General features: G+C 45.9%; 2 protein-coding genes across 2 annotated transcripts in view; one reads left to right on the top strand and one right to left on the bottom strand.

Annotated features, from left to right (window-relative positions):
- The window catches only part of LOC146010000 (uncharacterized), a 475,993-nt gene that overhangs the window by 409,285 nt on the left and 52,908 nt on the right, over positions 1-13,800 (bottom strand). The gene's annotated exons all lie outside the window — the stretch shown is intronic.
- LOC146010040 (uncharacterized) lies at positions 3,259-12,239 on the top strand. The gene is made up of 11 exons (XM_083150875.1): positions 3,259-3,274; positions 4,016-4,468; positions 5,609-5,833; positions 9,181-9,766; positions 9,869-9,949; positions 10,203-10,283; positions 10,370-10,450; positions 10,537-10,617; positions 10,704-10,784; positions 10,866-10,946; positions 11,107-12,239. Exons 3-11 carry the CDS (start codon positions 5,831-5,833, stop codon positions 12,237-12,239), a joined length of 2,208 nt encoding a protein of 735 aa, XP_083007001.1. The 5' UTR covers positions 3,259-3,274; positions 4,016-4,468; positions 5,609-5,830.

Here is a 13,800-nt window from a genome sequence, read left to right as displayed (position 1 = left end):
CTCAGCCGGCTGACTACAGTGTAGTCGCTTACCAGCCGTATCTGGCCGTAGTCATTCTGCCGGCTGACTAAAGTGTAGTCGCTTAGCGTATCTGTCCGCCGCCAATTCATCCTGCAGCCTGGCAGCCCCCTGCTTCACCTCCCCCTGCCCAGCGCTGCCCTGTATGTCCGCCGCCAATTCATCCTGCAGCCTGGCAGCCCCCTGCTTCACCTCCCCCTGCCCAGCGCTGCCCTGTATGTCCGCCGCCAATTCATCCTGCAGCCTGGCAGCCCCCTGCTTCACCTCCCCCTGCCCAGCGCTGCCCTGTATGTCCGCCGCCAATTCATCCAGCGGCGCCCGCAGCTTCCATTAGGCGCCTTATAAGCATCATCACGTAGCCTGCCGGCCCCCTGCTTCACCTCCCCCTGCCCAGCGCTGCCCTGTATGTCCGCCGCCAATTCATCCTGCAGCCTGGCAGCCCCCTGCTTCACCTCCCCCTGCCCAGCGCTGCCCTGTATGTCCGCCGCCAATTCATCCTGCAGCCTGGCAGCCCCCTGCTTCACCTCCCCCTGCCCAGCGCTGCCCTGTATGTCCGCCGCCAATTCATCCTGCAGCCTGGCAGCCCCCTGCTTCACCTCCCCCTGCCCAGCGCTGCCCTGTATGTCCGCCGCCAATTCATCCTGCAGCCTGGCAGCCCCCTGCTTCACCTCCCCCTGCCCAGCGCTGCCCTGTATGTCCGCCGCCAATTCATCCAGCGGCGCCCGCAGCTTCCATTAGGGCGCCTTACAGGAAGCCACCACACCTACAGGCCAGCTCCTCCCGCTCCCTGCCCGCATCCTTTCCCTTCCACCACAACTAGCTAGGGGTTTGGAAACCACTTCCAGAACCCGTCCTCCTCATCCCCCAGCCCGGCGCTGATGGCTCCTCTCGCATGTCCCCACTCTGCCAGCACAGCCAGCAGCTCCGTCCTAGGCGCCTTCATTTCATCCCGCTACGCCTACAGCTCGGTGCCGCACGCTCCCTGCCCGCATCCTTTCCCTTACACCACCACCAGCTAGGGGTTTGGAAACCACTTCCAGAACCCGTCCTTTTCATCCCCCAGGCCAGTGCACCATACTATCATTGCCTGCCTTGACTACTCCTGCATCACAAACAAATTCCATTAGGGCGCCTTGTATTTGAACACCCGATTATCCATCAGCTCAGACCGTTCCATGCCCAATGTCTCCGATACACAGCCATGTAGAGCCTTGTGTATGTTGCACCTAATATGCTGCATAGAAACCACAAAGGGAGCTTGTGAATTCCAACACTCACATGACTAAATCGCACACATACTGTATTAAACTGTATAAGTCAAGTCCAGCTGCCCGTTCTCCACTGGTCCCCTGTGATGCCCGCCACATATTATTTAAGCCTACTCCTCCCTCAATTTAAAATCTACCAATAGCGTACGTACACCTTGTACCGTATATTACAAACAAAATCTTATTTAATGCACGTGTAATGCCACATTTCAATATTCTACAATTCTATTTGTTAATCCATACATGTATTACGAACTCCTCCTCCATAGTCACACAAGTATATAAATAGGCATTTTAAAGTAACGGTCCCTGTCCTGGCAGTGATCAAGCATTGTGATTGTCAGCGCTCTTGAGGAATTACTAGAACAATGTCTGGCGTTTGTCGTTTGATTCCTGCAAAAAAAGGTATGCTCTTAAATATCGACGGATATCTCATGGCTAAAAATAAACAGCGGGGTGATGTGGTTTACTGGCACTGCACTGAGAAAGTTACTGGACCGTGCGGAAGCTATGCCAAAACCACCATCATTGACGGCCAACATCATTTGAATAGACATGGCGAGCACACTCACACGCCAAAAGCTGAGAAAACTGATGTCGCTTTAGCCAAGTTTAAAATTAAACAGCAGGCAAGAGAAACGAATGATGCCCCGTCGGTAATTATACAGAATGTAACGGGTGAAATGCCCGTTTCTAGCGCGGCATGCATGCCCAATAGTGAATCGCTACGCAAAATAGTGAAACGTGTCAGGAGAGAGGATGGTCCTCCAGAGCCGAGGAGTTTAGATGAAATCACTGTTCCACATAACTTGAAATTTATAGATCAGATAAAATTCCTTAGCAGAGACAGCAGTTTTCCTAATGAAAGAGTAATGCTGTTTGCCACAGAGTGCAACCTGCGCAAACTTCAGGAGGCCCCCTACTGGCTGATGGACGGAACATTCAAAACTTGTCCTAACATTTTCCGCCAAATATATACAATTCATGCTATGGTGGGAACTGATTGTAGTTCCCAAAGATTTGTGCCCTTGGTTTACGGTCTACTGAGTAGCAAGACAGAGATTTGTTACTCACGTTTTTTTGATGACTTGCAGGACTATGCCCATGAATATGGCATAGAATTTAGTCCACTGTATATATTGACAGACTTTGAGATGTCTGCCATCAAAGCTGCAAAGCAAGCATTTCCTGCAAGTACACATAAATGCTGCTTGTTCCACCTCGGACAGAATTTGTGGCGTAAGATCCAATCATCTGGCTTAGCGGTGCAATATGGGCAAGACAACGATTTTTCTTTGCAATTACGACAACTTCAAGCACTTTCATTTCTTCCTCCAGAAGATATTCCGTCAGCTTTTGAGCTATTGAAAACTGATATGCCTACAAATGCAGCGCCAGTTTTGGATTATTTCGAAGAGAATTACGTTTTAGGACGTATAAGACCACGAAGCCGCAGTCAAAGCCGTGCTCCACCCCTTTTCCCACCCTGCTTGTGATCAGTCCACGAGAATATGGTCCATGGAATGCCACGCACACAAAATAAATTGGAAGGGTGGCATCGGCGTTGGAGCATTCTTCTGGGCCAAAACAAATTTGGGGTGTACAAGCTTATCAAATATCTGCACAAAGAACAACAGATTACAATGGCAAATTTAGAGAAAGTCAGATATAATGTCTTGCGTACTCCGCCAAAAAGAGAAATTGTGACCAGAGAAGATGCCTTACAGCGCTGTTTCGCACAACTAGGTGTGTTGGATGTAAAGGATTTCCTGCGTGCAATTGCGTTTCATATGAAGATGGATTAAATCACACCTTTTTGGATGGATTCATATTCAACCTGTTTGGTCCAAATGTTTATTTTTCAGCTTTTTTTGGAGAATGTTTTGATTTGCTCAATTTATCAGTTTTCACGTTGGTTCCAATTGTTCACACTTTAAATCTAAAGATTTGATTAAGGATTTTGGTTTTCACTATCATACATTAAATTGGTAAGTTTACCCTTTTTTTCATTTAACAAAAATGAACAATTCAAGTATTTGTATAACACTTAAAATTGTCATATAATTAATTAATTCTGTTGTTGAGATATGAAGTTAGATGTGGCAAAATGACATCTATGATGAAACAGCAGAGAGGCATTCATAGACACGGCTCCATGCAGATGGGGACAGGTCTGGGGTGGATAGGTAGAGCTGAGTATCATCCGCATACAGATGATACAGAGATTCCAAAGGACCTAATTATTTTCCCAAAACATGAGGTATAGATTGAAGTAGAGGACCTAAAACTGAACCATGAGGTACTACAACTGAAAGAGGTAGTGAAGAGGAGATAGAATCAGATAAACGAACACTAAAGGAGCGGTTCGATAGGTAGGATGAGAACCAAGAGGGGGCTGTGTCTTTAATACCTAGGGATTGTACTGTTTTTATGATAAGTGAATGGTCAACTGTATCAAAAAGCAGCAGAGAGATCTAGAAGCATTAATATTGAATATTGGCCTTTACATTTAGCAGTGACCAGATCATTCACAACTTTATTCAGTGCTGTCTCTGTGGAGTGTTGGGCAGGAAATCATGACTGAAGAGGGTCCATTAAGTTGTTTGAGTTGAGAAAGATTGTGTGAGGCGAGGTTAGTCAAGTCTTTCAAGTAGTTTGGAGGTGCATGGAAGATGCGAAAAGGGATGTTAGTTTGAGACAGAGCTTTGATCTGAATTCTGTTTTTTCAGAATCAGGCTAATAACTACATGTTTCAACAATGAGTGAAAGACACCAGTAGAGAAGGAAAGGTTACACATTTTGGTTATGATGGTGATGAGAACAGGAGACAGATATTAACTTATTTTTGAAGGTAAGTTAAATAGTGGTTGGAGACCAAGGAAACAAGCAAAATATTTTTTTTTTTTTTCAATATTGTGTACTTGCAGTCAGTTTTGAAAATATATATTTTTTTAATACATAAATGTACAATTATTTTGATATGTAATCATTAACAGTTACACCATAATTTTTTTTTTTTAAATGTAGGTATGCCATACATTTTTAGGAGTGCGAGTATACCAATGGACGAATCTCTGAACATTTTTGTGATGACCCCTGCTGTGACGTTTCAACCATCCCACATGGTTTAAAATGTGTGATGTGAAGATGCTTAATGATTCGACAAAGGTCAAAGAATATTTGTAAGACCGTGATCTTTCCATTTGCATTCTCTGCACGCAAATTTGATACTTTTGCAAACAGGATAGCTTTTGTCATCAAATTTAGACTTTTTAATACACTCATGTGCCCTTAATAACGTTGAGTCCCACAGACATAATTTAATTGTATTTAATTTAATGTATTTTTGATAAACGATCATGGCCATTTACATAACAGGCTGGAGGTAGTATTGTTGAATAAAATGTTGTAAAATGTGAAACTGAAACTCAAACTAAATATTACATGCCACTTCGCATAGAATATTCAGTTCATTGTGATTTGTTGTGTGACTGATCCTTCAGATATGATTTACTGTTTACAGTATAGGGTATTAAATACTATGGTTGAACGCTGACAGCGAGCAGAGCTTCCTTCTCAATGTCACCACAGACCCTGAGACTAATTAACACATCCCCCTCACAGTGAAATTTACCCTTGGTCGATTTTTTAAATGACTGTGAATAGGCCTACTCCGCTCCATAACTAAGTTATACTGCCAAGTGAATCTGCAAACCTTTATTCAACAATCGGATGCTATGTAATATAGCATTGACAAACAGCTGTTTTTTCTTCGTAGATCATTTTATTATGCTAACTTAAAAGTATTTTTTGAAGTACTATCTTTAAGTAATGTTACACAGCTGAATGCAATCTGTTTAAATAACTAAAGCTGGGTACACATATATACAATCGTCGGTCCGTTCTTCCGTTCTGGGTCGGACAGCCGTTCAATTGTATATGTGTGTACGCTGTGCCTACCGACCGATAAACGGCAAAAAACTGTCTTGATCTGCAGAAGGCAGATACATATCAGGGAAGGCAGGTACATACCAGGGAAGACCAGTACATATCAGGGAAGGCAGGTACATACCAGGGAAGACCAGTACATATCAGGGATGTGTACCTGCCTTCCCTGGTGTGTACCTGCCTTCCCTGATATGTACTGGTCTTCCCTGCTATGTACCTGCCTTCCCTGATATGTACCTGCCTTCCCTGGTATGTACAAGTATGCCAAATGTATTTTCAACCCCTTGCCTAGCTCTTGACAGGCGGTAGTAGAAAATTCTAAAGAGGTTTTACAAAACAAATTAGTGATTTTGTTGTTACATTTTATTTTACAGCCTTCTCTATTTGCGGAAGAGGAGTCTCCACCCACACTGGATGTGCCCTCACATCTGCCTTCACCCCTCCTCTGCTCTACCCCTAGACCCACAACCACCACCACTCAGCAAGCCACGCAGCAACCTGAAGCTGCATCAAGGAGAGGCCGTAAAAGGCCAAGGCAGGCCACAGAGTCATTGGAGGTCATAAGCCGCCAGATTCTGGATTCTGCCAATCGAGTGATGGTAATAAACGACGATGAGCAGGACAATGTGGGGCGCAACATTGCAAATAAACTGCGCAAACTGGATCTGGAAACAAGGACTGAAACAGAGCGCCTGATCAACGACGCCCTGTACCGGGCCCAAGTTTTTAATAAAAGATTTTACTTTAAAAATATTATTTGGTGTTCGTGTCTAAAATCCAGCAGGGTGTCTAGGGACAGACATACGCGTGGTAAGCAAGTCAGCCGGCTGGGTGTCTGCAGCAGTGAGGAGGTGCCGGCCGTCACAGTGAGATCACCCTGCTCCACAATCACAGTGACAGCAGTGTGTGCAGAGGGGGTGCAGCAAGGGGGAAGCTTGCTCCTGTAACATGCAGAGTGGAGGAGGGCGGCAGCGGGAGCCCAAGCTTCTCCTGCCCTTGCAGTTCCGGCCTCTCCATCCTCTGGCTCACACAAGGGGCTGGGAAACATGCAGAGAAGGGAGGGGGCAGGCAGGGGGACATACAGTGAATGGTGTCAGGGTGGGGAACATACAGTGAAGAAGGGTCAGGCTGAGGGACATACAGTGAATGGAGGCAGTGATGGACATTCAGAGAAGGGGGGAGGGGCAGGCTGTGGGACATAGTGAATGGGAGTCATACAGTGAATGGGGGCAGATTGGGGGACATACAGTCAAGGAGGGTCAGGCTTCTATATCCATGCCTCTTTCCTGCCCATATGTGCCTCTGATACTTCCTCCTCCTCTGTGTCCCTGCTCTCCATGCCATATTTACCTCTGCCACCATCCAATTTTACACTTTGGGGTACTATGGTGGGTGGCATATAGTGTAAAAGGTCCACTATATAGGGCGGGGTACAGTGGCACTTATGTGTCAAATGTGTAATGTGCATTACGGTGTGTTATATAGTATGTAACTGGCATTATGGTAGTATGTAATGGCCATCATTTGCGACCTTATGTGTCATTGGCATTATGGAATGTTCAATGGCCATTACGGTGTGTGGTATAATGTTAGGCCATGCCAACTTTTTGCCACCCACGAGCCCCGAGTACAATAAATTGTGTGTGTGTGTGTGTGTGTGTGTGTGGGGGGGGGGGGGGAGGATATGCCCTGTGCACATGCACTGTGGCACCTAGCTACCCCACTGAGCAGTCTGGGGGGACATACAGAGAAAGATGGTCAGGTAGGGGAATATACAGTGGAGGAGGCAGAGTGGGGGACATACAGTGAATGGTGGCACAGTGGGTGATCAAAATAGTGTCAGGCTGAATGGTCGGCCCCCACAGATTTTTACCTCACCAAAACTGGCCCTTGTTGCAAACCCATCATAGGCAGCACCCACCCACCATCTCCCCACCTGCACCCATCAAACGCTGCACCCCCACACCCCACTACAACTATACGCCACAAGCGTCTGCAAAATGACTAGGCTGCAGACGCATCCTTCTTCGGTTTGCCTGCCGCCCGTGGAACAGGTCATCCTGTGGAACTACAAGTGACAGGATGACCTGTCACCTTGTAGCGCTGTGCTAGTGCTGCAAACCCATCATGGGCAGCACCCACCCACCATCTCCCCACCTGCACCCATCAAACGCTGCACCCCCACACCCCACTACAACTATACGCCACAAGCGTCTGCAAAATGATGCCCGTGTAATTGGGACTGTGGAACTACAAGTGACAGGATGAAGTCCACCCCAAAAAATGTTATACTGGTTTCCCTACTACAAGTAGCACAATGACCTTGCACTGCGCTGCGCTATGCTGCTGCTGGCGATACCATCAGACACCTCGGTTTTGTGTCATACGTGTGCTATGTGTCAGCTGACAGGTGTATGTAACCTTTTTAATTAATCCTTTAATGGTATACATATTGTAAAGTCCTGGCACTGCTTCACAAACAACAAACAAACATCACGAGTTTCTTCCCGCCAAAATTCAGTCAGATACGCGCTACCAATGCATCTTTTAAAATAACAAATCACAGATTGTGGTGCAATTTAAAATGTCCAATTACACCATAGCAATGTTGAAGGTGGAGCTATAGGGGGAGACTATAAAAAGTCATGTCCCTCCCTTGCTTCGGCGCCGTTAACCGTAGATTGCTGCCTGGCTGCTAGTTTGGGTTGGCTTCTTGGTTGGTTGGCTTTTTGGCTGCTTGCTATTGGCAAAGAGCTTTGGATTACAATCACCGGAGGATCTTTTGGCTGACGCGGAGGAGTATACTGAGGACTCTGGGAAGGAGATTTTTCCACGCGGAGGAGGAGATTCATCTCACCAGAATCTGTGGAATTTCTTTTCTTTTATGTGAGTGTTCTACTCCCTGTCTCTCTATATTCCTCTCCACCCATACACACTGTGCTGTATTTACTTCCCCTCTGCCCCACTTCACCTTTTATATACATCTAAACTGTCTCTGGGACCCACCTCCGTACCCCCACCCCTCCACTTGGCTTGCTCCAAACAGCTCCCTATTCTCCGTGACCCGCCGTATATGCGCATCACCCCCTACTTTATCAAACTATTCCATGCATTACAGGGTTTTCTGTGCTAAAATGGAGAGTGATAAACAGCCAGCCAATCAGCTCCTGCCTGACATTTTTCAAACACAGTCTGTGACATGGCAGGTAGGAGCTGATTGTTTATCACTCTCCACTTTATCACTTTTGAAGGTAGTCAGTTTGCTGTATTTGTCCCTAGTCACCCTGCCGGCTGCTATAGAGATGCGGTAAGCGACTGGACTACCCAGTCAGTTTGCTGTATCTGTCCCTAGTCATATGTGGCACTCAATATGTATATGAATATAGTGGATTGCTGAAGCTGTTGCAGGGCATGCTGAGACCTGTAGTTCCACAACAGCTGTAGGGCCATGAGTTTGACACAGCTTGTCAATTATGCTGGCTGTGTCAGATTGTGTTGGCATATTTGATATCTGGCACTGTGTTGGCTTATTTGTTCTCTTTCACTGTGGGGGCATATGTGGCACTCAATATGTCGGGAACTATACGTACCAGCATGCCCTGCCTCAGATTTGCTATAGTGGATTGCTGAAGCTGTTGCAGGGCATGCTGAGACCTGTAGTTCCACAACAGCTGTGGCACTCAATATGTCGGGAACTATACGTGCCAGCATGCCCTGCCTCAGATTTGCTATAGTGGATTGCTGAAGCTGTTGCAGGGCATGCTGAGACCTGTAGTTCCACAACAGCTGTAGGGCCATGAGTTTGACACAGCTTGTCAATTATGCTGGCTGTGACATTCTCTGTGTCAGATTGTGTTGGCATATTTGATATCTGGCACTGTGTTGGCTTATTTGTTACACATTTTTTTATTTTATTGTATTTAACAATTTGCATTTCTATATGCAGTTATCATTTTTAGAAATGTCCCAGGAGGAAAGGAGGCTTCAGATCACCTTGGAGGAAGAGGAGCCATTTCAAACGACTGAAGATTTGGTTTTACCAATGGCTCAAGAAGAAAGAGGTACGCTTTCTCTCTCTTCACAGGAAGAACAGCAGCAACAGGTTGGAGAACAAACATCACAGACTGAACAAGAACCACAGGAAGAACAGCAGCAACAGGAACAAACATCACAGACTGAACATGAAGCAGACTCAGGAGATGTCACCCAGAGAGGACCGAACTTCACTGACGAGGAAATGGACACCCTCATCACTCAGGTAATACATAACAATGTACAGCTTTTTGGTCGACAGACAAAGATGCCAAAATCCAGATTCAAGAGCACGACGTGGGAAGAAATTGCACAAGCAGTCAGCTTGCAGGGGAATTGCCAGCGAATAAAAGACAGCTGCAAGAAGAGGTTACGTGACTGCAGAAGAGTCGTCCGTGAGAAGCTGCAGTCTGGGGAAACTCTGCAGAAGAATTGGGAGAAGAAGATCGCAGAGTACTTCTCGCTCGTCCCAGAAGAAAGGCCTGGAACAAGTGCACAAGGTACAGTAAATTAAACCATAAAAGTGTGGCTATAACTAAAAGCTTTTAATAAATTTAACAACAATGAGAAATCCATTAACTGTAACATCCATTTTGGTCAAGGTGCAACGAAGGATTCCGCCGGGAAAGAAAAGACACCGAAGAAAAGCACGCCGCGGAAGAAGGCCAAAACATCACACACAGGTTAGTACTTTCCTTGATACTTTACATTGAACTAACAATTTAATTTGGCAACTGATTGATGAGGGTTTACCTTGTTTTGTCATAAGCATCACCACAGGATCCAACAGAAGAGTCAATGGCACCGAAGAAAAGCACGCCGCGGAAGAAGGCCAAAACATCACACACAGGTTAGTACTTTCCTTGATACTTTACATTGAACTAACAATTTAATTTGGCAACTGATTGATGAGGGTTTACCTTGTTTTGTCATAAGCATCACCACAGGATCCAACAGAAGAGTCAATGGCACCGAAGAAAAGCACGCCGCGGAAGAAGGCCAAAACATCACACACAGGTTAGTACTTTCCTTGATACTTTACATTGAACTAACAATTTAATTTGGCAACTGATTGATGAGGGTTTACCTTGTTTTGTCATAAGCATCACCACAGGATCCAACAGAAGAGTCAATGGCACCAAAGGAAACCACGACGCTGAGGAAGTCACAAACATCACACACAGGTTAGTACTTTCCTTGATACTTTACATTGAACCAACAATTTAATTTGGCAACTGATTGATGAGGGTTTACCTTGTTTTGTCATAAGCATCACCACAGGATCCAACAGAAGAGTCAATGGCACCAAAGGAAACCACGACGCTGAGGAAGTCACAAACATCACACACAGGTTAGTACTTTCCTTGATACTTTACATTGAACTAACAATTTAATTTGGCAACTGATTGATGAGGGTTTACCTTGTTTTGTCATAAGCATCACCACAGGATCCAACAGAAGAGTCAATGGCACCAAAGGAAACCACGACGCTGAGGAAGTCACAACCATCACGCACAGGTTAGGAATGTCATTACTGTTACATTTTGGAATTTCAAAACAAATCAGTAAATAACATTAGGTAATGGTTGAATATTGCAGCTTCTGTGGAAAAGGTCAGGAGAAGGGTTTCATTTGGAGGATTTGACAAAGAAACCAGAGGACCAACAGTTGGCATGGCTGGTAAGGCATAGTGGCCCAAAAATTAGACTTTTTCTGTATACATTATATTAGAAACTTTTTTAAATTGTTATTTCGGTTAGAAATACAATGGGTAAATCTGTTGTTGGTTGTTTTTAAAAAAGCATTTCACATAAAATACAAACATTATTTTGCATTACAGGTTCACACCAAACTGCTATTCAAGAGAGTTTGAGGAACTTGGAGCAAAGAAGAGCTGAAGATGCTGCAAGGAATGACAGCCGTTTTGAGAGGATGGAACAGAGCATGGACGAGTTGAAGACAGCCATCAGACAACAAACGGAGGCAATGGTAACAATTGGTCGTTACTACGACCAACTTGTGGCCTCACATTTGTCTGTGGTGGGACAATGCCAGGCAATTCACCAGAAGATTGATGAAATCGCCAACACACAAAATCAACACACTGCAGGACAGTCAAATCTGCATCAAATCACTACACAGCTGACTGAATCACAGTCCAATCTTTGTGTGCAATCCCAACAGATGCAACAAACTCTACAGAGCATGCTTCTGTGGCAGCAGCAGTGCAATGCCAATACCACCATGATCTGTACAAGCCTTCAGCTGCTGACAGAAGAAAGGAGAAGATCTTCAGCCACACACGTTCAGGAACTCCAAAGTTCACAATCAACACAACTGGTTGATCCTGAATGGTATGCTCGACAAGTGGAGGCTGAAAGGGCATACCAGAGAAGAATTCAAATTGAAACAAGCCACCATCAAAGTCTAGATCAAATGCAGCAGACGACAACCACACCAGAGCAGCATCCAAGACTACATGAGAACGATCATTGGGAAAGAGCACTCCAACAAGAGCGGCAAAACATAGAAGAGGAGGATCAGCGTAAACAAGCACAGGCAAAGGCTGAGCGTGCAAGAGCACAGGAGGCTGAGGTTGCCAGAGCCAAGGAGGCTGAGCGGACCAGAGCAGAAGAGGCAAAGCGGGCCAGAGCAGAGCATGAACATTACCTGAGAATGCAACAAGAAATGTGGGACCATGCAGTGAGGGAGCAGCAGGAGATAGACCAAAGAAAGAAAGAGGCATCCACTGGCCAACAGGAGATGCAGATAGAGGTAGCCCAAAGAGAGGAGTCATCCATTGGGCAACAGAAGACGCAGGAGGAGGTAGCCCAAAGAGAGGAGTCATCCATGGGACAACAGGAGACGCAGGCGACCATCTGCCTGTTCGAGATGTGGCAGGCAGCACAGCAGAATAAGCAGGATCCCAAAAGAAAAAGAAAGAAGGACAAACAGAGGACAGAGCTTAAGTGAAAGGTCAATATTTCTTTTTTTATATATGTTGCCTAATACTTGTGCAGTTTACTGTTTCAAATATTTTTCTATGTACTTAGCTAGGTGTTGTACCCTAGGGGCAGATGCACAGACTAGGAAGGGAAAGAGCATATCACAGTATGGGGGAATAATAACTCACCGTTTCTTACAGGAATTCATCTGTGAAGACAAGGCCATCCAGGAGGAAGAGGACACTTCGGCACAGAAGCGTGCAAGGGTCCAGCCTGGGACGAGAAGACCATCTGGAGGCTGGCATAGCGCTCTCAAGGGTGGTGCACTCGGTAAGTTTCTTCAAGCAGCACACACCAAAAGAGGGTTGGTTGGAAAATGTCAGCTAGGGAAAGGCCATAAGGAGAGAATAGATGCAAGACACAGTAAAGGCAATAAGTAAATGATCTATTTTTTGGGGTGTTGCAGCATCTGTGAAGACAAGGCCATCCAGGAGGAAGAAGACACTTCGGCACAGAAGCGTGCAAGGGTCCAGCCTGGGACGAGAAGACCATCTGGAGGCTGGCATAGCGCTCTCAAGGGTGGTGCACTCGGTAAGTTTCTTCAAGCAGCACACACCAAAAGAGGGTTGGTTGGAAAATGTCAGCTAGGGAAAGGCCATAAGGAGAGAATAGATGCAAGACACAGTAAAGGCAATAAGTAAATGATCTATTTTTTGGGGTGTTGCAGCATCTGTGAAGACAAGGCCATCCAGGAGGAAGAAGACACTTCGGCACAGAAGCGTGCAAGGGTCCAGCCTGGGACGAGAAGACCATCTGGAGGCTGGCATAGCGCTCTCAAGGGTGGTGCACTCGGTAAGTTTCTTCAAGCAGCACACACCAAAAGAGGGTTGGTTGGAAAATGTCAGCTAGGGAAAGGCCATAAGGAGAGAATAGATGCAAGACACAGTAAAGGCAATAAGTAAATGATCTATTTTTTGGGGTGTTGCAGCATCTGTGAAGACAAGGCCATCCAGGAGGAAGAAGACACTTCGGCACAGAAGCGTGCAAGGGTCCAGCCTGGGACGAGAAGACCATCTGGAGGCTGGCATAGCGCTCTCAAGGGTGGTGCACTCGGTAAGTTTCTTCAAGCAGCACACACCAAAAGAGGGTTGGTTGGAAAATGTCAGCTAGGGAAAGGCCATAAGGAGAGAATAGATGCAAGACACAGTAAAGGCAATAAGTAAATGATCTATTTTTTGGGGTGTTGCAGCATCTGTGAAGACAAGGCCATCCAGGAGGAAGAAGACACTTCGGCACAGAAGCGTGCAAGGGTCCAGCCTGGGACGAGAAGACCATCTGGAGGCTGGCATAGCGCTCTCAAGGGTGGTGCACTCGGTAAGTTTCTTCAAGCAGCACACACCAAAAGAGGGTTGGTTGGAAAATGTCAGCTAGGGAAAGGCCATAAGGAGAGAATAGATGCAAGACACAGTAAAGGCAATAAGTAAATGATCTATTTTTTGGGGTGTTGCAGCATCTGTGAAGACAAGGCCATCCAGGAGGAAGAAGACACTTCGGCACAGAAGCGTGCAAGGGTCCAGCCTGGGACGAGA

Source organism: Crinia signifera, chromosome 6 (genome assembly GCF_055691185.1).
Source record: "Crinia signifera chromosome 6, ASM5569118v1, whole genome shotgun sequence".
NCBI lineage: Eukaryota > Metazoa > Chordata > Amphibia > Anura > Myobatrachidae > Crinia > Crinia signifera.
This window is presented reverse-complemented; position numbering and strand designations above follow the sequence as displayed.